Source organism: Lepisosteus platostomus, chromosome 7 (genome assembly GCF_059453375.1).
Source record: "Lepisosteus platostomus isolate fLepPlt1 chromosome 7, fLepPlt1.hap1, whole genome shotgun sequence".
Classification (NCBI taxonomy): Eukaryota; Metazoa; Chordata; class Actinopteri; order Semionotiformes; family Lepisosteidae; genus Lepisosteus; species Lepisosteus platostomus.
Window position 1 is genome coordinate 54,865,935 of NC_142617.1, and position 26,223 is coordinate 54,892,157.

At 35.2% G+C, this 26,223-nt stretch overlaps 1 protein-coding gene and 1 long non-coding RNA gene across 5 annotated transcripts in view; one reads left to right on the forward strand and one right to left on the reverse strand.

Annotated features, from left to right (window-relative positions):
- Positions 1–9,829: 9,829 nt before the first annotated feature.
- The window catches only part of LOC148659246 (uncharacterized), a 34,774-nt gene continuing 18,380 nt past the window's right edge, over positions 9,830–26,223 (reverse strand). The window contains exons 4-7 of one of the 2 annotated variants that reach the window (XR_015940378.1): positions 15,639–15,752; positions 13,740–14,099; positions 11,640–11,736; positions 9,830–10,215 (exon numbers count right to left, since the gene is read on the reverse strand). This is a non-coding gene — a long non-coding RNA (uncharacterized LOC148659246). Of the gene's footprint in view, positions 10,216–11,639; positions 11,737–13,739; positions 14,100–15,638; positions 15,753–26,223 lie in introns of those variants that run through there. The other variant, XR_015940377.1, reaches the window with a different exon arrangement.
- insyn1 (inhibitory synaptic factor 1) overlaps positions 15,635–26,223 on the forward strand; it is a 50,940-nt gene continuing 40,351 nt past the window's right edge. Inside the window, exons 1-2 of one of the 3 annotated variants that reach the window (XM_088641290.1) lie at positions 15,635–15,771; positions 16,356–17,282. In XM_088641290.1, coding sequence (XP_088497416.1) covers positions 17,139–17,282 — 144 coding nt within the window. In that variant the 5' untranslated portion in view covers positions 15,635–15,771; positions 16,356–17,138. Of the gene's footprint in view, positions 17,283–26,223 lie in introns of all 3 variants that reach the window. The other 2 variants (XM_088641289.1, XM_088641291.1) reach the window with 2 other exon arrangements.

Genomic DNA, 26,223 nt, shown 5'->3' on the forward strand with positions numbered 1-26,223 from the left:
TATGAACACTGTCAAATTACATAGCTTTTCATGTGCAGAAGTAGGTTCATATCTTCTCTTTTAATAATACCTAGACTGAACAAGTGTTCAGCTTGTGTTATCTTGAGATCACCTCTGGTATCTACAGTAATTTCTCCAATACTTTTACCTTCTGCCCAAAATACTATAATTTTGTATCTTTCCAAGAGCATGAAAATATAAGAAAGGTGACAACAGAACGGGGGCTATGCAGTCTATCTAGTCTATTTCATAGGTAGTAGCTAACTGATCAAAGAACCGAGGTATCGACTTCAACAATGTGACTGAATAGCTTGTTCAATAATGCCACAATCCTTTGCATAAAGTGCTTTGTATTCTCAGGTTTTGCAGTTCCACATAGTTTCCACTTGCATTCTTGTTTGTGTTTCCCTGTTCTGAAGAAGTCCACTGGGTTGACCTTGTCGATGGCTTTGAGGATTTTCAATACTTGGTATTACTTCAATACCAGGACTCCTTGTAGATTTTGCTCATGCCTTCAACACAGTTGTTTTTGTTGTTTTTTTTTGCTCACATTTTTAGCTTTACCTTTAGTTTTAGCTCACATTTACTGTCTTTCACCCCTAATAGTCAAACTAACACAAGCACTGTTTTCCATCACCACAGCACTAAAAGCAGAATGCAGAACAATGGAAATCTAGCTTTAAGTTGTAAGTATTACATACAATATACATAAATATACAGTATGTTTGCAAAATCTCATTCTGCTATAGTCCTGTGTTGCTTTGCGTGCTTGTCCTTGGTACAAGGATTTCCAAAATGCCTGTACCTGAGGGCCGAAGTGTTTTCCTGTGTGTGACTGATGAATGGCCCTGAATCAACACCTGGCCTTGTGAAACAGGATTGACTCAACAGCCTTCTTATCTGTCTGCACAGCCCTAGCAACATGAAGACCTCCCTTCTACAGGGATGAGCCATTACTCTAGAGGCTACAAAGAACATTTAACTGGAAAGAAAATGTTAAACTCCTTCTTGAAACAAAATCTTGTCTTTTTTCTTTTTTAAGACAAGCATTTCATTCTCATGCAACTTTCCTTCTTGCCAGCAGTTTGATGTGATACTGTTTTTGAGTTTTTTTTTCTTTTTTGGTTACATCTTTTTCAGAACAAATCTTACAATTGCAAGTTTGCAATACCACATCAGACATTTTTCAGAAGAGCGAATTGTGCTAGAACTAGTTTGATGTTTTAAAAAGGGGTCTAGAGAACTTCCTTCAAATTAAATCAAAATTTTCCAAAGACAGCAAAGAGTTGCTTTAATAAAGTTATCTGTCCTGAATATGATTTCTTTCTCTATAGAAATTGACATGGCAAACCACCAATGGCCAAAAAGTAAGGAGAGATGGCAGAAATGACAGATATTTAGAAGCAGTTACAAGTCAATAGCAGGAACGTGGAAAATGGACCCATTTCTCATAGATGACTTGCCGTATTACAATAATATCCACAGAAAAGTAGTTCTTTTCCACTGGATTTTGAACTGTAATAAACTTAAAATCACCTGCCACTCTTATATATACACTCTCTCACTCACATACTGTATACTGAGTCATGCCATATAAATTAAAAGCCTTGTTGCAGTCTCGACAAAAACTTAATAGAACTGATAAACACAGCACAAATAGGAACAGCTACAAGCCTCTCTGTGGCAGGGATTTTTTTTTTTGTACATGTATATCCACTGTAACATGCGTTGGTTTTTTTTATAAAAAGGAGTGCTCCATTAAGAAACTCAGTTACTCTGCTTTCTCTATATTTTTTGTACCATCTCCTAAGCCTACTGAGGCACTTCTGGCTTTGGCAGGCTACTTCCTGGAAACCCACTGAAATTTCTAGTTTCAACCAGATATGTAGACACGTGACAACAGAATTGACAAATAGCTATCTATTCACTGAAAATGCATGGAAATAGCCATCATAGTCAGGCTATATAAGACATATTTATGGACTTGTTCGAGTAGGTAGCTACGTCACAATGTGTACACATCCAAAGTGCGCTCCATAGCCGAAATGTTGTGTTTCTTTTCAGCATGGAATAAACCTTTACATGTTTATGAACTGACATGCCACGAATATGATTATATTAACCTGATAACTGCTTATTTACAGTGCTATCCCTCCCAAGCTAATAATTTCACGAATTTCAAGAGTTAAACAAGTATATTAATTATATTATATTTGGCAAATACTGTTCTAATAACCATCTAATAAACTAATAAACATCTGACTGTGTCAAACACAGCTTTTGAATTGGACATAACTTATACAGCAAATAGTTTTTTTCAAGAAAAGCTGCAAATGTTTGAACTATCATATGCTCATCAATTACTGACTTTTGCATTTGACAGTTTCTCCTCTGTCATGGACTGTAGAGTAACTGAATGACAGCGACAGGCAACACACTGAATGAATGATGTTGCAGATTATTATCAAAGAATATATTTAATTTTTAATATATCTGTTACTTACAACAGAAAGCTACTGTATACAAAATGAAATGCATCTAGTAAATATTAACTAACACATACTGTATATAAAAAGTGCTTCAAGCAGTATTCAATATGGCAAAAAACAATTTCTAGACTGTACAGTTAAGTCTTGCCTAAATATATTGTAGAGTTCTTTAAACAAGCAACAGAAATAATGTATTAAAATAGATAATTTATAATTTTTAGCACTCAAGTAACTCTAATGCACTAACAAAACTTTAAAGTACTGCATGTTATAAAGCGATATACAATCTACAACTGCTTCAGCTAGTTGTAATTAACATTTTTCCAATTATACAGTAAATATATTCATTTTCATTCTTTTTAACCTAAAATGACTTAATTAATAATGCATTCTCTATCAAACACACTTAACAATATGAGGACAGATAAAATAGTAAATTAATTAAAATACATAATTCAAAAAAAAAATTATTTTCCACAAATTCATAATGTCTGGTTAGGTGCTATGCAATTGTGGTAAAAGGGTAGTAAAATGTTTATTTCACATAGTATTTGTGAATGTTGGGTTAACGTAAACCTGACCAGTACTGGTACGTATTTATTGAACTAATGTATACCAGTCCAGCTGCATCAAAAGAACAAATATATAATGCCCTATACAAAAATTAATTTACTTTAACTCAAAATGCAATCAGATCCGTTATGTATCATGTAATGCCTGTAAAAAAGCATTGAAAGCACAGATTTTCAGATATGGTGCAGTGAGCAGAGAAAATATGTAAGCTAGTCAGAAAAGTGAATTACCGTAATTAAGATTGTCTAAAGACGGTTTATTATTGGTGTCAGTTCTCAACAGGGAATTGATAGAAGAATCCTAATTGAACAGGCATGGGACTTCTTCAGGCAATTAATATGTTTTAATGCATCTGTATCTGTGTAAGTCATTCCTGTCAGGGTCAAACTATGGAGAATACTGGAAAAACTGTACTAGCTAAAATATTTAATGAGAAAGGGGCAAGAAAAGCACTGACTTCTATATGTCTTAGTTATTGTTATAGCTCACCTTATCACACATCCCTGCAAAATCAGCATACTTTCATTTTGACCCAAGAAGAACATTTTCCTGATCGTCTCTGAGACGGAAGACTACCAACAACACCATGGACAGTAGCTGCCTGGTTTTCCTCAGATGTTTCCCACATAGAACAAAAAAAACACACAGACAACCAAGTGAACGAAGCTCCTACACTTTCCAGATGCCAACAGGAACACAAACCAGAGGATGAGCGGAGAAAAGAGAAAGTAAGCATCCGCTGCTTCACATTCATTCGAATGAATCTGAACAATCATCTGAGTCTGTGGCAGTTTATACCTGCAAACAAATGTTTTATATTTGTGTTAATCCTTGATGTTATGCATTATTGCATGGGCTGTGTCACCCCTCAGCTGTTGGAAAGAACAATGGTGTTTCAAATGAATAAACAATAAAGGGCTAAATGAAAATGCAGGCGGCAGACTGATCAACTGGCACTCAGTGCCTCCTTCCTGCTGGATGAGGCACACTGCCAGGGAGAGGCAAAGGAGGTGGGAGACCAAACAAAGGATCAGGATTGGAATAGGGAATTTGGCATGCTCCATATTCCTACGATTTCATGATAACATTTATTTAAACAAATGGTGGATTGTCCTTTCAGAATCCAACCCCTGTTTTCAAAGTCAGGAAGAGAACCTCTTCAAGGTGGTTTTACAAAGATATTAATGATTTGGGAACTCGGTGAGCATGTATCTGTTGGTTCATTTGAGCCACTTGAATTCTTTAAGGACAGTTGTATTTAAAAAAAAACAATATCTTTATTGGTTCGTATAAATACTGAAAAAAAGAATAAGAAAATAAAAGGGTAATGTGATAGAAAATCTAAGTAGTTTGACCAGTTACAAATAGCACATACTGTACATTGGTAATGATAATGACAAGTTGTACTGATGTTTATTTTTCTTTAACATAAATATTTTGTGTACAATACTTAAATTACTGTAATCACCATCCATGTGCAGTATCCACTGTAATACTACTGTATATTACATTACAGAAATTAGTTCCCTTATTATAGACCATTACTTTCCTTCCCCCAGGATTTTACCCTTGTGATTCTCTAGAAAAATTAGGAATGTATTCCGAATTTCTCTATATTCCCATTTTTTTAATTTGAGGAAATAAGTTATCTTGGACAGACCCATTTTGCTACCAATGAAGTCTTTTTTAGTCATCATTAGTCATTTATTTCTTCTGTTTATACAGTATATTATGTTTGTATAACTTGGGGTTATTAATAATAGTCTGTGAAACTGTATGCAATACCTTTCCCCCAAAACACCAACTTTTTGACATTTCCATATGAAATTAATTAATGTGACTTTGTCATCTTTGCTTTAATAATAATAAGAATAAGAATAGACACCCAAAGAAGTCTTTTCTGGACACTCCACTCAAAGTGCTTTACAGGTACTTCCCTCCACCACTACCAATGTGCAGGATCCACCAGGATGATGAGATGGCAGCCATAGTCTGCCGGTACACACACCAGCTATCAGTGCCAAGAAAAACAGAATGACGAAGCCAATTCATGGACGGGGAGTATTAGGAAGCCATGATTAGTAAAGGCCAATGGGTAATTTGGTCAGGATGGCAGGGTAACACCCCTACTCTTTTCAAGAGGCATCCTGGGACTTTCAATGACCACAGAGAGTCAGGAACTCAGTTATACATCTCATCTGGAGGATGGCATATTTTTACAGTTAGTGTCCCCGTCACTATACTGGGGCATTAGGACCCACATAGACCACAGGGTGAGCGCCCCCTACTGACCATACTAACGTCTCTTCCAGCTGCAACCTTAACTCTCCCAGGTCTCCATCCACACACAGGCCAGGCTCACACCTGCTCAGCTTCAGTGGTTTGCCAGTTGTAACGTGCAGGGTGATATGGCTGCTGGCAATCATTTTATACAAAAGTCAGGAATATTAGGATTGAATTGATTAAGTTTATATGGTGTGATATATAATCTTCCATTTCACTTATACTGTAAAAGCTTTAGGTTAGAATTAGCAGTTTCTGTCTGAATTTTAAACAAGTTGCTTTCCAGTCCTCCTCAGAGATGTCTTCCTGTAGGTCTGTCTTCCAAGACTGAAGCCTATAGTCAAATGATTCTTTCGATTTTCCAAGCAGTACACTATACTGTACACAAGTACAAAATCTGTTTGAATATTTTGAGGCAAGATTCTCTGAGCTGGATAAAGGAAGTTGGTACAGTGAGTGTTTATGTCCTGTCAGAATATAATTTCTTAGTTTATCATACTTAAAAAATGGTTCATGGAATGTTCTAAGTGTTTCTAAGATCTAGTACCTGGCTAATGCCTTACCTTGACCACAATTTGAATCTGGGATCAGATCTCCTGGGATGAAAATCTCCGGCCTCATGGCAGAAAGATAATGTGTTGTTAAGAAAGATATTTTTGTACTTTTTTTCCCATTTCCAGCTGTCAGAGGAATAAATGTATAGATTCAGGAAAACCTTAGATATTGAATGCGATTCATTTGGCATCAAGGAAGATGTACAATCTCTGTTAAAGTAGAACATACTGTAGCAGCTCGAATTTAGGGTGCCCAGTAATACTACTTAAAATTTGATAGTCATAGCCCTCCCTGATCATGTGTTAAGTACAATAGAGATAACCTATTGTCTGGGACATTTATTATTCACAATAAAATCTGTGAATGCTTTCTTTAATATAGTAAATTAAGAAAAGAGGGTGGTGGATTGAGAAGGATTGATTGAAAAAGATACAGAAAGTTTAGTAAAACAGACTTTTTAGATATATTAATTGAAATATGTACGTATATTATAGATTTTCAGCTTTATGCTTAATGTACACAGATCGAACAAACTTGTCTTGACATATTGTTACGCCTGGGTGACCAGAGCTCAGAGCCCTAGGTCTCCTCCCGGTGCCATGAGGACTCATGCAGGGAGCCGTCCCAGGCACCTGCCCCCACTTGCTGGGTAATCATCACTATACAGGTAGCTCACTATATCACTACTGTATATGACTATCATCACTATAGTTTACAGTATAAATATTTACTGTAAACCCTGATCAGCCTACAGTCCAGAGACTCTGTCATTAAGCTTTCTTCTATGCCAGGGATGTGCTCTCAGCTCAACCAGCATGCCTAGTGAAGGATTATCTGCCAGGTTCAGCCTGTCTGTATGATTGTGATTCTGAACCGCACTGCCAGCCAGCTTCCCGTCTGTCTCCAGTCACTACTCCGGCTCAACATTGAACCAGACCAGCGGCATTATGCCACATGTCAGTCCTTCAGCTTTGCTTGGACACAACTCCCCTGTCCTGCCATGCCCTGTTTAGCTACGCTGAACCTTCACTGTCTGATCAGTCCAATACATAGCGCATTGCCTGTTCAGAAATCTATGTCACTCTACACAGCGATTTCCCCAGCTCTCCTCTCTCCTCTAGCCTTCACTGGGATCAAGCACGTGGATACTTCAGCCTGTCCAGCTTTTTCCACAGTTTAAACCATCTTAAAGTGAAAACCTGACTATAGAGGCACACTTAAGCATATTCTGTATAGCATACTGTACATAGCAAATCAAATGTCCAATAGGATAATTTAGCTATAATCTATGAGGTCATAGATAAACACATTTATCCAGGAGAAGTATTGATTTAACCTGCTGATTACAATCATGGGGGTAAAGTAATTACAAAGTTCCTTCTCTACAAAATGTGTCTACCTCCAATTAGTACCAATCACGTGTTTCTAGAAATACTTTTACCTTATCTGTGCCCAGCCATAGAAACCTGTAAACACATGCATGTCAGTCCCACCTATCCACATTTGGAACAAGGCGGGTGCTTCTTTAAGATGTGACACCAGACCCAAGTGAAAAAATAAAAACTGGTTGGATAATACATGCCTCGGAAAGTGGTGGCTGTTGCAGGGATGACCTACATTGGTGGCACTTGCGCCGAATACACAATGAAGCAGCCCAGGCTTGTTAGCACTCTGGTGGCATTGCAGGGTAATCAGGGATGTGCAGTCTGCTATCTCTAACCCTCTGCAATTCTATTACATTTGTTTATTGCTCTTGGCAAATGCTACCCAAATATACATCAGCACTGAGGCAGGGCGCTGAGTAACAGTGTATGCTTAGCATCTGTAAGGAGAAGGGAGACAGAAAAAGAAAGAAGGGGGTATGAGAAAAGTAATTGAATAAATACATTGAGCAATAAAAAATAAACTGTTGTTTCTGTGCATGAGAAAAGATTAACAGCTAATAGGGTAAAAATGTAACTTGAAAGAAATTCCCAAACAATGGGTACATTTGTCTTAACATTAAGAAAAACGAGAATCAAAAAGGCAAAATGACTGTGCACAATGATCTTTTTTACGTTATTCAGAAAATATATCACTAGACACCAATTGTTTAATTTTAATTGCTGTGGCACAGGCACATTGTGAACCAATTGACTTGAAATCACTGTGATCCCCAGAGACTGACTTACAAGTGCATGGGTATCACACTGTATACTCTTGGCATTACAATTTAGAAAGTTGCCTTTTGATGCCTTTCTTGCTTGCCATGTGACAAATGCAACTAAGACAGAATTTATGAATTGTATAATTGTGTAGTACCATTCTATTCATCATAGAATACAAAATATAATTATAAGCAGTTTGAACACATGGCAAGATTTGAGAATTATCTATTGCAAATTCTATTTTGAACATAACCAGTCTAGTAAGGTCAGCATTTTCTTTGTGACAATGTTTTTATCTCAGTATGTTTACCTCTATTCACGTGTAAATAAAATATTTTTCACATTCTTAAAATAAATACATATTTTTAACTTGTCTTATAATAAAGATATCTAGAGGAAAATAGTCCCAGAGAGCTAGTTTACTGAGAATTTGCTGTGATCCATCATATACAGGACTGTACTGCAGTACTATATTTAAAATAACAAATGGTCGCTAAGCTAAAGCAATTAATGTTCTTAGTATGTGCCTCTGATTCGTGCTATATTTATGAGCAATTTTCTTATGTTTGCCACATGTTGTCTTATATGGAAAACAAGGCAATGTATTCATTTCGTCATAATTTTATGTAAAAAATGAATGCTTCTCTTCTCAACAAAACATTCTATACACCAACTCTCATAACACAAATGAAACTGATTTTATTATCTCTTTAAAAAAGCTGATATTATTTAAAGACATTTTCTTAAAATGTTCTGTATGAACATTAAAATTATATATGCTTAGTTATACTGTAAATGCATAAAATCAATCTTGGCTTCTACAGTAACTCACAGGGCTATCTAATTCAGTCCAGGTAATTAGTTAAATTCATGAAAATGTCTAGATTATATTTATTTTGCAGTAAAAAACAGATTCGTTTGTTCTCACAAAAATGCTACAAATATTAAATTAAAAATACTAAATGTTATTTAGACCTACAATAGTATAACAGACATGGATTCCTTTGACATCACATTCATTCTTAATAGTTAGGTGGGTAGCTGCGTCAGCATGTGTAGGCTGCAAAGGAACAAGTAATAGGTTTATTCCAAGCTAAAAACAGAAGAAAGAAAACACAACATTTCGGCCGTGGAGCCTTCTTCAGGTGTGCAGAACACTCACTCAGCCGAAACAGTGTTTTCTTTATTTTCAGCACGGAATAAACCTATTACTTGTTCCTTTCCATTCTTAATATACTAGCTTGTTTGTCCTTTATAAGGTTTAACATTTTAAAAAACATTTTTACTCTACAATAAAATATTTTATTTATACAATATTTTCATGAAGTGAATGTAGATACAATGGGGAATACCTGGCGTGAATGCTTCTAGCTCCAAAGCAAGGGGATGTTTGCTGAGATGCAGTGGTCTCAGATGAAGTGATCAAAGCAATCGTAATGTTTACCTTGGTTTACCTTTAGTTAATTAAGTCCTGGGCAAATGATTAAGTGTCAATCAACAGTCCAGGAACACAGCTTATAACAGGGAGCCAACTGGAGAAAAGGGGAAGAGGAGAGAGGAAGAGGAAAGAGAATACAAGAGAAGAGGGAAGGTGAGAGCTCCAGCTCCAGTTCGCCTAGCAACATCAGCTTGGAGCTAAATATTTGAACCCTGTTAGGAGAACTTGTGATTCTGTGGTTTTTAGGGAACTCTGATTTCCTGTGTAAAGAATCATTCAGTTAAAAAAGGACTCTCCTGGTTGTGCAGCATATAACAAAAAAAGAACACGAACCGAACACTGGCTAAGTTCTACATCTTTAATATACACTGGCCAATTTCGTATTTTAGCAGATAATTTTAATATCCTTAAAAACAACAAAAATTAGTATTAGAATCAATAACATTTGTTGTGATTTTAATGATTATTAAAAAATATAAAATATATAAAATATAGTGACTGTTCAGGGGCGATGCGGCTAAGGATCTGCGCCTGTGGCTGGAAGGTTGCCGGTTTGTATCCCGTGGCTGGCAGAGGAATCCTACTCCATTGGGCCCCTGAGCAAGGCCCTTAACCCCAGCTGCTCCAGGGGTGCCATATAAATGGCTGACCCTGCGCTCTGACCCCAAGCTTCTCTCCCTGTCTGTGTGTCTCTTGGAGAGCAATTTGGGGTATCCGAAAAGACAGATTCCTAATAAAAGAAATTGTATATGGTCAATAAAGTGATCTTATCTCATCAATAGTTTTCCCATGTCCTTAATTATTTTAATGTAGCAGAATGGCATTCATGAATCACTTTATGAAAGTGTAAACAGAGAGCTTCAAAATGACTGCTCAGTATTTTGTGCTTTCATTTATGCCAGTAGATACTGTATGCAATTTTCACACTTCATCAGTCATCACTCCCTAAAAATATACCATAGCAAAGAAGCCTACAGTAATTCATTTTTTTTACTAGAGCTATTGAAAAGTGAAGGAACAATCATATACTCATTGAAATCATCTCATTAAATTTGTCAGGTATGCCTCTCAATCAAAACACTACACATTTATTATATACAGCGAACAATGTAAGCTTAAGGTGATCGTTTTTATTAATTTCTTGTGAGAAAGGTCTGTTTTTAATGAAATTCAAACCTCAACTAAGAAAGCCTTTTGTTTTCAGAGTTGGAAATGCATGGCAAAGGATAATAATACTGTATATATAAACAGGGACATTGAAAATATATACTGTAGTTGCCTATTAAAACATCACTAAAGCCTATTAAAAGAAAGCATATCCACTGCCAAATAGAACTACTAAAATTAAATTTAGCTAAAGTGAAAAAGTACTACCCACAACAACGTTTGTATTTTTGAGACCATGAAGCACAATTCGTGGCTGTTGGCTGTTCCCATAGTTTGCAAACCACTATTGCACATTTTCCATCTCTTAAAACAGAAGCATAGAGTAGTTACTTAACTACACCACAGTGCCACTTTGTGGACATTAAGGAAACATGTTGCACAATTTTGAAGCTTGGCTGTGAACACCATGTCAACAAATGTTTGATATACTACTGATAAAACTGATCTATCTACAGTACCTGATACACAGTGATATTAAAGTTAGGACTTAATTTATATCTAAACAAGATGCATTTTCATTATACCTTAATAAAGTTTCATCACATTTTGCAGTATGCCATTATCATACAAATGACAATATGTTTAAAACTTGCAATATGGCATTGATCCATCCTTTATAGATGTAGCCACAGGAAGCATAAATAGAAAGGTGTCAGTACAATCTATTTAGCCTTTGAAAATAAGATTTACAGCAACAATTGCACAAAAGTACACAAATCAAAACCAGCTTATATATTAAATTAAGATAATTAATATTATATTATATTCCCTCATATTTAAAAATATTTTAAAAGTGTAGGTAATATCTGCCACAAACATTAACATGCAGATGGGGAGCTATTTAATTGCTTTTTTCAATGTCTTTATAGTAACTACTAAAAATATCCATTATAAATTTTTAAATGCTTATACAGATAATTTATCCCTTAAATTTCCTTCTAGAGTCAAGTTATAACATTAAAGAAAAAATAACAGTTGCCTACGTACCTCTATTTAGTTTTTCTTCTGAAATTAACTGTAGATTTTACAAAACTGCCATTGCTAACATCAAGGACATCATGCCCATACATCCTCCCCTTGCCGCCTGAATGAAACAGATTGGACTGGTTTTTTGAGAAGGCTGTATTACATACTTCACTTCACTTTCTTTTTTTAATGTCAGCTGAGCAACATACTGCAGTTCATAAAGTTTACTTAGCACTTTATTCAAACTTATATTTATTATCAGAAATAATCTTCAAATTTGTCAGATTTCAAAATGTTTCATTTTTTGTGGGTTTAAGTTTGGTACTATACTTCTTCTTTGAAGTATGGCAAGTGACCCACTTCATCCCTTCAATGAATGTCCCTTCACTAATACTACATATCATACTGTAACATTATTCCTTCATTTACAGTTTGCATGTCCCTTTATTCCTTCATACATACTACATACCCTTCTCTTACATACAGTATATAACAAACAAAGAACACAAACTGAACACTGGCTAAATTACCAAGTTCTATATCTTTAATACACATTGGCCAATTCCATATTTTAGCACTTCATTTTTATTTCCATCTGTATGATCATAGATAAATGTTTTTCTCTGAAGAATTCACCTGAAAATAAGTAATAGTTCCAATGGTAATCTGTTTTTGTTTCAGCTGCATTTAAAGTTCCACAAAATCAACTGTCAGTGAGTGAAAAAAGCCTTTGTCTTTTTGTTACTGTCTTATTATTAAAATACCTATTTGTTCACAAAATAAGGCAGCCACCATGGATGTGGATAATATCTTTCAGAAAATAATACATACATTCACAAATTATATTTCTAAAATAAAATAGACCAAGTTTTCTAAAATAGAATAAATATATCTATAATTATCAGATATGTACAGTACCTGAACATAAATACAGTACTTAAAACTGGTTAGAGTATTATGCTTTTAGCAAATACTGTAGTTCTGCTCAAAATTTGATCAGAATTGCTTATTTTCTTTTGTTATGTTCAGGAAAATATTATAATTCAGACAAAATCAAAATTTACAAATTAAATTATTTCCCCAAATACACAACAGGGAAACGGTAAAATCTATAAATGTTCTAAAACACAACACACCATACAGTATGTGCAGACCTTTTCTGGCTTCCTAGTGAATGTAATGTCCCAAACGATTAAACCAAAAAGATATCATCAGTGCTAAGCATAATAATGCCAAAGCTTCTAAATGGAGCCACAAAACTCAAGAGCTCAGGTGAAGAAACTGTTATCAACATATATGCATGACTAGGCTAATTTGGAGGCCAGATTTATAAGTTCTGACGTAAAAATTTCCCTGGAAATTCTCTCCCTTGTGGTCAGGCTGATGTTATTTTCATGGAACCATTTTTTTACACATCTAGCTGTGTAAAACATTCTAGATATTTTAATAATATCTTCATTACATACAACAATGTATTAGTTTTGTTATTCAACTGTTGTAGACTGTTGAAGGTCAGTGGATTATATTAAATCAAAACTTTGACACACGCACTAGATTATAAAAATGGTAATAAAACATTAACAATATTTTTTAATGCTGTCTCTTACTCCCACACAAGTTTAACCTACTAATCAAAGATTTGGTTCGTAGTTAGAGATCACCAGTGGGACTGAGGTATTAATTTAATGCAGGATTTGGCTCTAAAATAATGTTAGCAATTTCAGTCAATTAAACTATAATTGATGCAGAAAATGAGTCTGAATTATTTATGAATAGCAAAAAATAGATTTACCACTGGTTGACTATACATCAACCAAAAACAAAATTACACACTCATTAATTTCATTATAGTTTTTAGGAAATGTATGGACACTATTTACATATTACTAAAAGACAGCCACTCTTCCTCAATGGAACCATGTAAGAACAGTATGTAAGAAGTAAAAGGTCTTTGAATATTCTTTCGCCAAACACTTAAGAAAGCATTAGTAGAGCTCCTAATAAAAACTTTATTTATCGGTTTCCTGCTGCAAGTAACCAATAAAGACCACAGTATATACAGCAGAATTACAACCTTCTAGCTTGATTTCATCAGATGTCACAAGCTAAGCAAAACTGTACCTGGTCAGTACTGGACTGGGAGACTCCCCAGGAAAACTGTGTTTCTGTTGTAGGTGTTGTTAGTGGTCCAGTAGGTGCCTCTCTTTCCTCTGAACCAACATTTTCAATCCAGCATTCCAATATGGTGGCTGGGGACACAGCCATAAGAAGTTCTATCCTTCCGGCTTATTTGCACTTTGGATGTTCACAATCTGGCCTCATTTAAATCAGTTTCTGAAGTAATATCAAACTGCCCCACCTCATCTGTTCTGTAGTACATCTGATGGTGCATAGTGGCTGCCAAGCACAGATTACCTGAGTGGGTGCTGCACTTCAGTAGTGGGAGAATTGAGACTTTTCTCAATGTAAAGTGATCTGGAGCTGTTGGGATGAAAACTGTTATTAAATTGAAAACCACATATTAAAATTAGTTATGCTCTAATTCAGGAGTTTGTTGGATGGTTATAAGGATGCGATGATAAAGTAAGGTACAGTAGTATAGATGTTCTGCAACTAATATGTTGATAAGCCATGGGTGGTGAAAGCCCCTACACTTCATTAATCATCATGCTTTCTACTAAAATCTTTTGTAAGTTATGAAATGATGATCACTGGTGCACTAATGCCTTCAGCATTCTTCCTACAAACGTGGGTTTGGAAGTTCAGACTCATCCTATATCTGTGCCTACTCAGAACTGTGGGTTATCAAACCTTATTATCTAGGGCCCACTACAAAGAGCACTGCAAAAACACATTAAATAGAGTTCAGCAATTAAACAGATATTCTTTAAATTATTGAGGTGCGTGATGATATCACCTAAATGATAAGTTTTAGTTTCCCTGCTTCTCATCGAAAAGCCTACTCAAATTACAATTTTTGGATGTATTTTAAAAAAACACGAGTGATATTATTAAACAAGATCCAAAACAAAGTAGCCTAAACAAAATCAGCATTGTTATATACATTTTGATGGCACTACTTTAAAATCCCTGGCAACTGAGTGGTTTTGGAAATAATTATGCACACAATTCATTATACTTTAATAGTGTACTCATCTTATTAAATGGCTAAACCTAATAGCAGTGTTAATATACTATCTTCATAGAAACAGATAAGAACTATTAAAGGTAAACTGTTACAGACCATATTTAATTATTGCCTTAGGGTATGCTCTAATCAGTTGCTGACAATTTTCCGAAATAACTGGGATGTCTTTTTCATATACAGCAGATTCTGGTAATCACCCCGGAGTAATATCTTTATTTATTTACCTAAATCTTAAATAATCCCTGTCATTTGTAGGCTAGTTTGTTGCAAGACGCTGTAATGGGAGAAACAAGACTCTATTCTATTTAATAACCTGTTACATACAGTACAGTTGCCTTTCTTATTTAATGTGCTGTACAAGGGATCCACAGACAGCAGGCAGTTTCAATTCAACAACCCTGTCCCTTTAAAGTAGCAAGCTCCTCCTCCGCAAGCAGTGGAGCAGCAAACAGAGCTGAGCCCCTTTAACTCGAGCAACAGCCTCCCTCTCTAGGCAGTCAGCAAGGATGCTTCAGGCTGCAAGGGCAGAGGGGGAGACACAGCACATGACAAGTCTGCGAGGCAACTGACACTGCCTGCCTGGTGCATTCCCAGCCACATTAATATCAAAGGTGTCACTGCAATGGCAATCCAAGCTCACCTTCCTGATGACAGCTTGTGAGAGCAGAATTACAGCAAAAACAGCCGCAAATGGATATATTTATATTTTAATCATCACTATCTGTCCTCATCCTTCCTAATTCCATAAGCTGCACTGAATTAAATCTATTCCTGACTGAAGCAGCTTTGTCTGGGAACAGACAGCAAGTAAGAAAGAGACACACAGGGAGCATGCATGAAGGATACAGAAATTGAGATTGCAACAGAACTACCAGGATGTCTATAGCTTTGCAGCTTCCCATGCAGCTCGTCATTCCATTCATCAGCAGTAGGATGTGGACCTGGAAGAAGCAAACCTGGATACAGCTGCTTATGTAGACCAAGGTCTGCAGACAGAGGACAAAGGTGAGGACGAGGGAAATATTTTAACAAACACAATTTTTTTCAAGTTAAAAACAGATCTTTATGCGTCTTTCTCCTGTTGTATTTGCAGCACAAAGAAATAAGTAGAAAATCTCTGCCTGATCTTCAAGTGCCATGCAGGAATCACTATTCTTTTCTTTAACATCACTGTGGGATCAATGTTCTTCTTTCCTTTCCTCCACACAGCTTTTTTTCCCCTTGATTTAAGGAAACAGTTATGGGATTTACCCCCTTGGGCTCAGTCCGGATTTTTTTTTTTGAGCACCGTCAATACTTGCCTTCCTGAAGAAGCACGCACCCCAGACTGGATTCCCTTAGCAACTAAGGCAGGTTTCTGACACCCTTATTTTCTGTTTAGTTCATTCAATTTTCTCTGTCATTGACATCCGAGAAAAATCGAAGGGCTCTGAGCAAACATGAAGATGCGCATAGCAGGCACGAAAAGGACAGTAAAGTCTCTCTGATGTCAGTCTGTGGATTCCTTTTTCTTTGCAGCAAATTCTGATCATGCATAATGCTGGCATGTTTGCATCTCTCACTGTTTTTATCTATCCATTTCTTTTTAGCACCTAACATGGAACAAAGCAATGGTGAAGAACGGGTTGTAGATTCCTGCTGTATTGCTTGGAAATGAATGACACATATGTTGAGCTCCAATAAGGAAACATTATTTGAATAGAACATACTGTATTGGTCATTTTATTTTAAAAAATACATATTTTTTTTAAATACAAATCGTGGAAAAAAAAAGATATAGTGCACAGGACCCTGGAAGCATTTTGTTTGCTGCCAGGTATATGTTTTTTATCAGAAGAAATTATATATGCTAGAAGGAGTGAAACATTATAATAATGTAAAAAAAAAAATCAAAGCAGAATCTTTAGGCTATATATTTTTACAATAAACTGGAATATGGTAAGGCTACAAAGGGGGTCAAAATGAACTCCTTATTCAAGTCAATAAATATGAATGTTCTTACTTTTTTAAGCTAAACACCATAAATAAAGTTATCACATTTAAGGATGATCTTATAGCAATGTAAACAAAATGGCAACTTCACTAAGCCGATTTTGGTGATTTCCACATACAGACACGTCTACATACATAAGTGAACGGATTTCTGTTATTGCTTTTGGCATTCCTGAATTGTTTTATATCATGGTGGGGATCTGGACTAGTGCGAAGACTCTGGATGTTGTTGAGGACATGGATTTGTAAGCTTTGCGGCAAGAGCTTTAAGATGTTGAGATCTCCCTGCGCTGCCGGGGCTCCCGTTTGGATCAGCGCGGCTCACGGCGAGAGAAATGGACCCCTCGGCTGCCCCCAACGCCTCTGCCGCCTTTTGAAGGATGTCCCTCAGCAGAGAGCAGGCCCGGGACAGCACTGAGACCCCCAGCCAGAGAGAGCACATTCGTAACCGTATGAAGATGGTGATTGACCAGCTAGAGGGGATTCTGAGGGAGCTGAAGGAGGTGGCAAGGGAACTCCGAGAGGTAAGAGGAAGGGGGGTTGGGGAGGAGTGAGGGTTGCAGTTCTGCACTTTCACTGCCTTAGACTTATGCATTGTTTTATTTAGTTCAAAACTATATTGAGCATCTTCGTATACTAAGATCACAAAAATGAGTTTACTGCTAATACCTATGCATTTATGTTAAATAAGTAACATTTCTTTCCATTCTGTATGATAAGATACAGTTTCACAATATGCAAATTAATGTTAAATTATAAAACAGGAGACGACACCACATAAATTACATAACCAACGTGTCAACATGGATTCTTTAAAACAGCTTTGGAAAGAGAGAAATTTTGTTAAAGAGATCAAAATTAATACCTCTGTTCACAGCCTTGCAAATCAACAAATTCAGCAGTGCTAAACCTCCAAGGGAACATTTTAACTACAGTACTTTTAAATATTAGATGTATTAGACGTAAAATTGAGATGTATTTTATTATTGTAATGGTTGCATGACTGTGATACATCATTGTATACAGCCTGTGTTGCTACAAATCTTCATGTTTATCACCAAAAGTGTCTGATTAAGCAAATCTGAGGGAGTTTGTCTGCTTATTTGTCCAAATGTTTGACTTTGCTGAAGAGGTTAAGATGGTTGTGGAAGTTCATATCAGAACACAAGGAGATTGATTAAAGGTTATCTCCCCACCTCTGGGGTATTAATGCAGCACTCGCCTGGCCACTCATTGGACTGAAATACACTTGCCTATTGAAAAGTTTCTACCAGAGCAGTAGAGGTTCAACTATTGAGGCGCTTATTTTAGTCCATTAGCCATTCAATACACTAAGGTACATTTAAATGAGAACTTGGCCCTTGGGGAATCTTGCTGCGACTAATCTACAGTGCATTTTTTTCAAGGTGCCAAATATACTGTATTTTTCTCGAAGATGTAACAAGGATTTTAGGTCATATCCTACCCCGGAGACTCCTGTCATTCCCTGTAAGTTGGATAAATCCTCAAAAGCATGAAAGCTTCACTAATTAATTGTTATGTCCAGAGGATCTCCTTACAGCTTTGTGTTAGCTTATTCTTTGCCCTCATGGTGCCCTCCCCCTTTTGCACTTTCCTTCCAGCTCAAGCATGCTGTTAGCCAGTTTTTAACTCCAGCTATCCATCTGATCATGGTGTTAGAGCCTGTCAAAGGTGTGTTAAGTATTAACTCCTCTCAAGTAATAAGGATGATAGGGTGAGGCTGGAGAAATCTTGACTGAGTTGAAGAAGAAACCAGTATAATTGCTATAATTACTAGACTTTAATAGAATTCATTACAGGTTTTGGCATCCAGCTTACACAGTGGTTATCACGGATGAAATTTAGAATCACGTTATATGTGCTGCTCAGTGGTTGTACATGAAAGCAAATACTGCTGTATGCAGTGATAATGGGATAATGGAATGCTCATTAAAGTTGTATGCAAGCTTTTTGATGAAGAACGCATTGCTTATTTTAGGAAACAAGGCAATATGTCAGTTAAATGCACAACAACAATAATAGCAATATATAACCAGTGTCTGCTCCTTAAGAAAATAAAAATTGAATCTGGTGAGCTCCTGTTCTGACCGTTTGTATAATAACATTATTTAAAATATTATAAGAGTGGATAATTACTTGTTATTTTTAACAAGGCATTTTCTGTCAGAGACGCTATTCGAAGTAAGTCTGAGTTTTATTGGTGCGTATTCTGCAGCAACTGCACCATAACTACAAATTACTGCAAATTAGGTTTTTTTTTTTCAAATTTATTTCTATGTATGAAACATACTGTATCTATTGTACATGTGCTTTAGGAATGCTATTCTCTTAACCACATTAAGACTTCTTTATTTAGTGATCTTTTGTGATCCAAAAAATGAGCATACATTTTAGCTTACTACTAAAACTAGGTCCTGATGTGTATTGCTACATGGCCCTGACTCTGTTCTCCTTTGATGACTGCTTATCCCTATTCCCTATTCCTATTTCATCTTGGTAACATTTTATGTCTCATACTTGAAGTTAATATTAGGGGTTCATCAAACATTTTGTTTCATTTTTGAAAAGATAAATTCAGATTTTTAATTTGCCAACTCAGAACTGTGAACTGAGAAACACTACTTAGAAACCCTATTAAGTTTCTTGTTGATATTACATATGAAAAGACTGTTAAAGTAAAGTACACTTTAATTTCTTATGAAGATTGATAGACATCCTTGTTCTGCTAGTAATGTCTTACTCTGTAGAGCCTAACATTACACAATCCAGCTCCTAAAACAAAAAGATCACACAAAACATTAAAATATGACAAAACTAAAAGATGACTTGGTAAAATTAAAACATACGAAAAAAGGTTTTTTAAGGGCACGCATATTCTTTAAACAATACAAAATACTTTGAATTGCTCTTAACAAAATGACTAATAATACTGGATTACCCACACAAGTGCAACACTGGTGGAAGTTTACAGTTCAGCTTTTTTACTTCAGCCAGTTGAGATCGGGCTAGAGGTTTTTAAGGCTGCACAAAATCAATTTATGTTCCGTAAATCACATAACTTTGTAAGGTCTGGGTGAGATTATCGAAGCGTATTTCATTAAACTGGAAAATGTATATTTAACAGCATTGTTAATGTTGGACTGAAATAAACAATATAGCATAAATCCTACCCAATAGTTAAAAGGGCTTGAAAAGTCCAGTTCATTTTAAATTGATACCACTTCCCATTTAGAAATATAATGTGAAAAATATTGAAAAACTATACAAAATCAGATTAATATTCTACTAGGCATATCCGTATTTTCAGATGTATGGGATGCTTTTATTACAAAGTCATGAAGAACATGGATGCATTTATGAAAGGAAACAAATCCTTCTATTCCAAATTGTTTGAACCACAGCAAAATCTGCTCTTTATTGTAAATTAACCAATAATACCACTTTGGATATTTTTATAGCAATTGATGGACATCAAGCTTCTTCTCACCATAGTCTTGCAAAGTGATAGTTTTCACAACCTTATGATTTACCTTGACTCCAAAAACAATTCTTGGAATGGATTAACATTTTGGTTGTACAATTTGTCAGATTTCAATGCTAAGGTGCTTCTTTCAACATAATTCATCTGACTAATATTTCTTTTGGCCTCACAAATGTTAAGAAACCCTTCAACTAAAATGATACTGTATATCAGTGCCATTTTTATTTTTTGCAATTTGAGATTCTTTTCTCACATACCACGTCTGTGCTGTGGACCACACATGAAGGGGGAGGACACATTTCATCAGTTCCTGATGAGTTACTGACCTCAGAGCTGAGGGAACTACAACTAACCACTTTGGCATCTGTTTGGGTTGCTATGGTGTGGTGAGGCATCTCAACGCCCACTAATCCTCCCTTCTAATAATGTGGGAGAGAAACACAATGCAGCCATACATGCTACAGCAAACTAGAAGAAGGGTCTGTGATATTTTTTGCATATTTTTTTGGCTGTATAAGGCTGATTTGGCTGATAATCACCAAAGTACTTGCACAAGTACTGTAGTATACTGTAGGTCTGTAAGAAATGAACTATAGTCATTTGAGGAACTGAATCCTCAGTCGAATCTGTAAGTTTCTTTGATGAAGGTTTTGGGACTGAAAAGTCTCAAATAGCATAACATACAGTATGACAAAAATCAAAGCCTTAAGAATGGTGTTTTCTTTAGTTTCCAATCAATTTATTTGTACCAAGTATGCTTTTATGAATATGTTGCTATACATGTTTGACTATGTAACAACTGGAGGATGAATGGAGTCAAACACATAAGAGCTGCCTTAACTGTGCTTTTGACATCTTTTTGTATTGAAACATAATTATGATTGTTAACATTTTAATTTATATACCTTGGGTTGCCAGTCCATTACAGAATAGTGATGAAATACAATCATTGATTGTTTTTACCAGTTTGTATTACCATCAATTTATTTCCTAGATTTACAATATTTTAACATAGCTCATTTTAAGAGGAGACACCAAGCAAAGGTGTAAAAAATATTAGAGAATTTTTTTATTGCTTTTAAGTCTGAGATTTTTACTTTAATCTTGAATGTATTTTTTTAAATAACTTTAAGCACTGCACAGAAATCATAAAGAAAAAAGCTATCTCCCACCTTTTAATTTTTATTAAAAAACTTAGCATGGTGCAATAATTTCATTCTCAATTAATCCTCTGTGCATTATAATATACAAAAGATTACTTTCACGTTATTCATCCTCAGAAATTATTATTTCAAATGGGCCATGGTAAGATCATTTTCACATTTTTATAAATTCCCATCTCAATATACAGTAGATGTGTTCAATTAGTCACCAATATTAAACTCACATATTTCTCAAAAGAAATGTAGTGATATTACTTTAACCATTCCTGACAGATGTATTGTACTGCAACAAAAGATAACAGTGAAACTAAAGGTCAATTTTTGTAACATGGCAATCTTATTATTCACAGCTATACTCTTGGAAGGAAATAAATCTTTAGTCAGTTCCTTCCCCTAAATATGTCACATTTTGGGGTTGATACTAATACTGACATTACATTTCTTAGAGAAATTAGGAAAAAAAACATCATAGAATAGGATCTGCAGAATTTCTTTATATATTACCCTATATGAAGCCTTACGATAATCTTTGTGCTTTTATGCTTCAATATTTAAAAAAAAAAACTCTCATCTTTTCTGCACCAAGTCAAATATTTCAATCATCTAGTTAAGAATGCTGTTTGGGTCCCATTAATCCAATTGGTGAATGTTTCACAAGCTGAACATTATTTTTTAACAGTCACGGCATTTCAGGTTAAAATCCTATTGCAGGCAGCACTAGTGACTGTGATGACGGATCCTACACCAATCATTTCACCAGAGTGTATGGAGTGAATAAAATATTTAATTTTGTTTTGCTTGAAAGTTATTTCTGGGAATCAAATTGTAAAGTCGATGTCATAAAGGAAGCTCAGGGAGGACAGAAGCCTCCTGAGGGACAGAAGGGCAAAAGCTCACTTGATCCTCATTTCATCTCACTAAGAATACAGACCATGAGAATGAAGCCTCATAATCCTTCTGGCTTTTTGAGGTCTAAGCAGGAAGCATAAAAAAAGTTACTACAGAGATAATTGGCTTTTGAATGCCAAGCATCCATAGCAATGGCACTTTCAGCTTCAGTTTCCTTCAGTTTCAACTCTTCCCTTTCCTCTAAAGTAGATTTTGCCAAGCATTGGATTGTTCATTGACTTAAAGGGTCAATTCTGTTTTGTGAAATGTCTAATTTACCATGTAAATGTATTTAAGTTCAAGTTCAAGTTTATTGTCATTACACTCATATACATGGTATATGGTATAACAAAATGCTATTTAGCTAGCTCTCGGACATAAGTAGTACAAAGAGAAAACAACAACAACAACAACAACAACAATACAATTGTGTAGCAAAAGAAAGACAGAGACAACGGGCAGTGTGCAAAAAAACAACAACAGACGATGTGCAAAAAAAATAGGCAATGTGCAAAACAACAAAAAGGTAACAGGTTATGTGCAAAAATATGCATCAACAGAACAAAATAAAGGGATAGAAATTATTTAATAAAAGATTAAAGTTGACAAAAATAGAACTATTCAGCATCACTTTAAAATCATTAGTCTTAAACAGTGCAAGATGGCCTCCTGATCAAGAATAATGCCTAACTACGTAATGAGTTAATGCATGAAGTGAACAGCACCTTGCAGGGGCTCAGCTTTGATCCAACCATGTTGGATTGAGTGAAGTCACCACTGAAAACAGTCAATTTACTGGAGATTAGGAGGGGATTTTATAATGCTAGAAAACTCCTTGCATGCTTATGATTGCACAGTATGCAGAAAACTTCACAGGCTTATGGTGAGGGTAGAATGACATAACCAAGGACTAAACAATCCTCTAGAAAAACTGCTGAACCTTGTTTGAAGGCCATATACTGTACAATTCATTCCTAGCACCCTTTCATGAAACCACAATCACTGTCAACAAAACACTATTATACAGACAAATCTAACAAAGGCACAGTTTTTCTTTCACTGAATAATGTTTGCTAGGATAGGTTTTGTATAATTTTACAGGACCAAATATTTGCACAGTAAAATCTAAATGTTAACTTATCCTATTTCCGTTTCTTCCACATTTATGTCCTTTATTATATCATTGTGTTCCATAATAGAAATGTGTCATGACAATGCAATGGCAGGAACTGTTGACACAGAGACATGATCAGCAGATGTCAAGCAGGACATTTACCTGTAAATTGGAGTTTGACATACTACATCTCCCTTCAACTACAATGACCCTGTAGTTTAGTATCTCAGTGAATGAGTTCATTGTTGCTTGCTTCTACAAATAAATAACTTTTAACCTTGTGAGCTGTGCACCTGAAGGTACTGTAAATAGCAACAAGCATGTAATCCCCCTGAGCTTTTTGATAAAAGGCTAGAAAATAACAGCTCCATTAAGAGAGAAAAATATGCAGTGTATTATTGACTTTTGCATCATTCCTGTAAAACCCATTGGATTAGTAGGCCCTCTATTGCAGTCACATATTAATGATGATTTCATTTTAGAGACATGACAGACAAGCTAACAAAAATCACAAACATTAATATTAATGTCCTTCACTGATAACACTTCAGTTTGAGTGTCCATATTTTAATGTTGTTACGTATGAAGTAATATCTTATTGCTTATGGAGCTCATATCAAGTTACAGTGTTTTCATAAGTTATGCATATCTTTCATTTATTCATTATGAATTAATTAATATTTATCATTACAAATACATTACTTGTTGTTTTTCTTCCTTGTTTCACAAAATGCAGCTTTTTAGTTTGTTATATGGATCATGTTTATCCACTGAAATGTGCATATGCAAAAGTAATGCTGTTAACAGTTTAATAACAATAAATGGCATTCGAGAAGCTGTGCCTCACCAGGTTACTATCTGTCATATGAACAAAATTGTTTTTAAAACATAACATGCTTGCCACAATTTTTTGTAAAGAACAAGGGCTGAGAATGAAGTTGTTCAAAAATGACAGCTTGTGTTTTTCTCAATTTGATGCAGTTTTGAGCAGTTCAGTGTAAAAGGGTTACTTTGCCATTCCTGTGATGGATGAAGTATTTTAACTTCAATCAATTGTTGCAATAATTCTCATGGGAGTATTTGCATTTATTTTTGTATCTTTTTGCTATGACTAAAACCAGTAGGCAGCACTTTAAGACACAAAAGCTGGCAACAACTGTAACAGTTTTTCTTTAAACTTGATAGTTTGGTTAATTCTACATATCGATATTTAACATGCTGAAATAACAGGATTATCTTTGTAATGTTTTTCAAGTGAACATACATTTTATTGCCACTGGTGTAAACAATTTATAGAATAGTTTGATATCACATTGTACCATTTGCTTCACAAAATGAACTGCAAAAAACACTTGTGCAAAGGTTAATGCACAGCATCCTGCTCCAAGTAATGGATAACCACTTTGAATATAATTAAGTTATTTTTATACACACAGTGGGCACCTATTCTTAGAGCCATATCCCACATACAAACTATATAGTAACTGAATTAATGTTATCCTATACAGGAACATATCTATTGCTGTATCTGTGGTCTGTTCTGAAGTTCTAGTGTACAACCAGACATTTGTGGGTATAAGTGATCATACTGTATACATATACATCAGACTCAGATTAATTTTGTTCTTGTTTTATGAGGTAATCCTGTTTTAGTGATTAATAGCCCTAGCTGCCCAAAACAATGTTAAGAGCTTATGTTTTGGGGCTGCTAACCATCTCTAAACTGTTTAATGTCTTAGTTTTTCATTTCTACTTATTCTCCTCAAAATAAATACATTCTTCTTTAAAAGAAACTATTTGAATTTGACATCAAAATGATACTTATATATAGGCTCTCAATTCCAAAAACTTTTGCATGTTGAAGCTGTGTTGAAGCTCAAAGCACTCACAATTTATTAAAGATGAATTTTTATCATGTTTCTTATTTTTCCAATCACAAGGTGGACTTTTTTCAGAAGCACGGATTTATTAAGCTGCATTATGCATTGAATACACAGCTTGATGCCATATGCCATTTGAATCATGCAATGTTATACTATATTTTCATGCTTACAGCTGTACTTCATTCTCAATGTATTTCTTGTTAACACAGTATACATTATATTTCCACAAAATAGCCAAGCAAACATTATTACATTGCAGAACTACTGTATTTTCTACATAAACACAAATTCCCTGCTCCTTAAATGTCTGAGATCAGTGAAACAAACTAAAACAATCTTAGTTGTTATGGAAGTATGCTACTGGAAGAAAGCTTTCTTTGCACTATGAGCTGGCTGTCAACATTTAGCCATACAGAATATGAAATGATGACCTTTACATTTGCCCCTCAGAGGTCACGTGCTGCATGTGTTTATATTTTTTGACCAGACTGACTTAACATTTGTCATTTGAGGAAAGATTCACACAAACAAGTACAGTATGATTATGTCATTTCATCTGAAATGGAGGGAGAGTGAAGAAATGTTAAGTACAATGACATTTTTATGTTTTAATTACAAATGACTAAATCCATAACAAGCTATAAACACTCAAATATTACTAACAAAGCTCTTATGTGTGGGAATAATTGGTCTTTTGTTAGCAAACATGCAATTAATGATGAGTTAAGCAGTTAATAGCTAATTGATCACAGGATCTGTATCTGGTACAAACTGACCTTTACTGATATGTTCATAAACAACCATCATGTTGTTTTATAATGTAGAAGTGTTAATAATATGTAATTGTGGGTAGTAATAGCTTGTTTGTTAAGGAATTATTCATAGTATTTTAAACCTCTGACTCAAAATGTTACC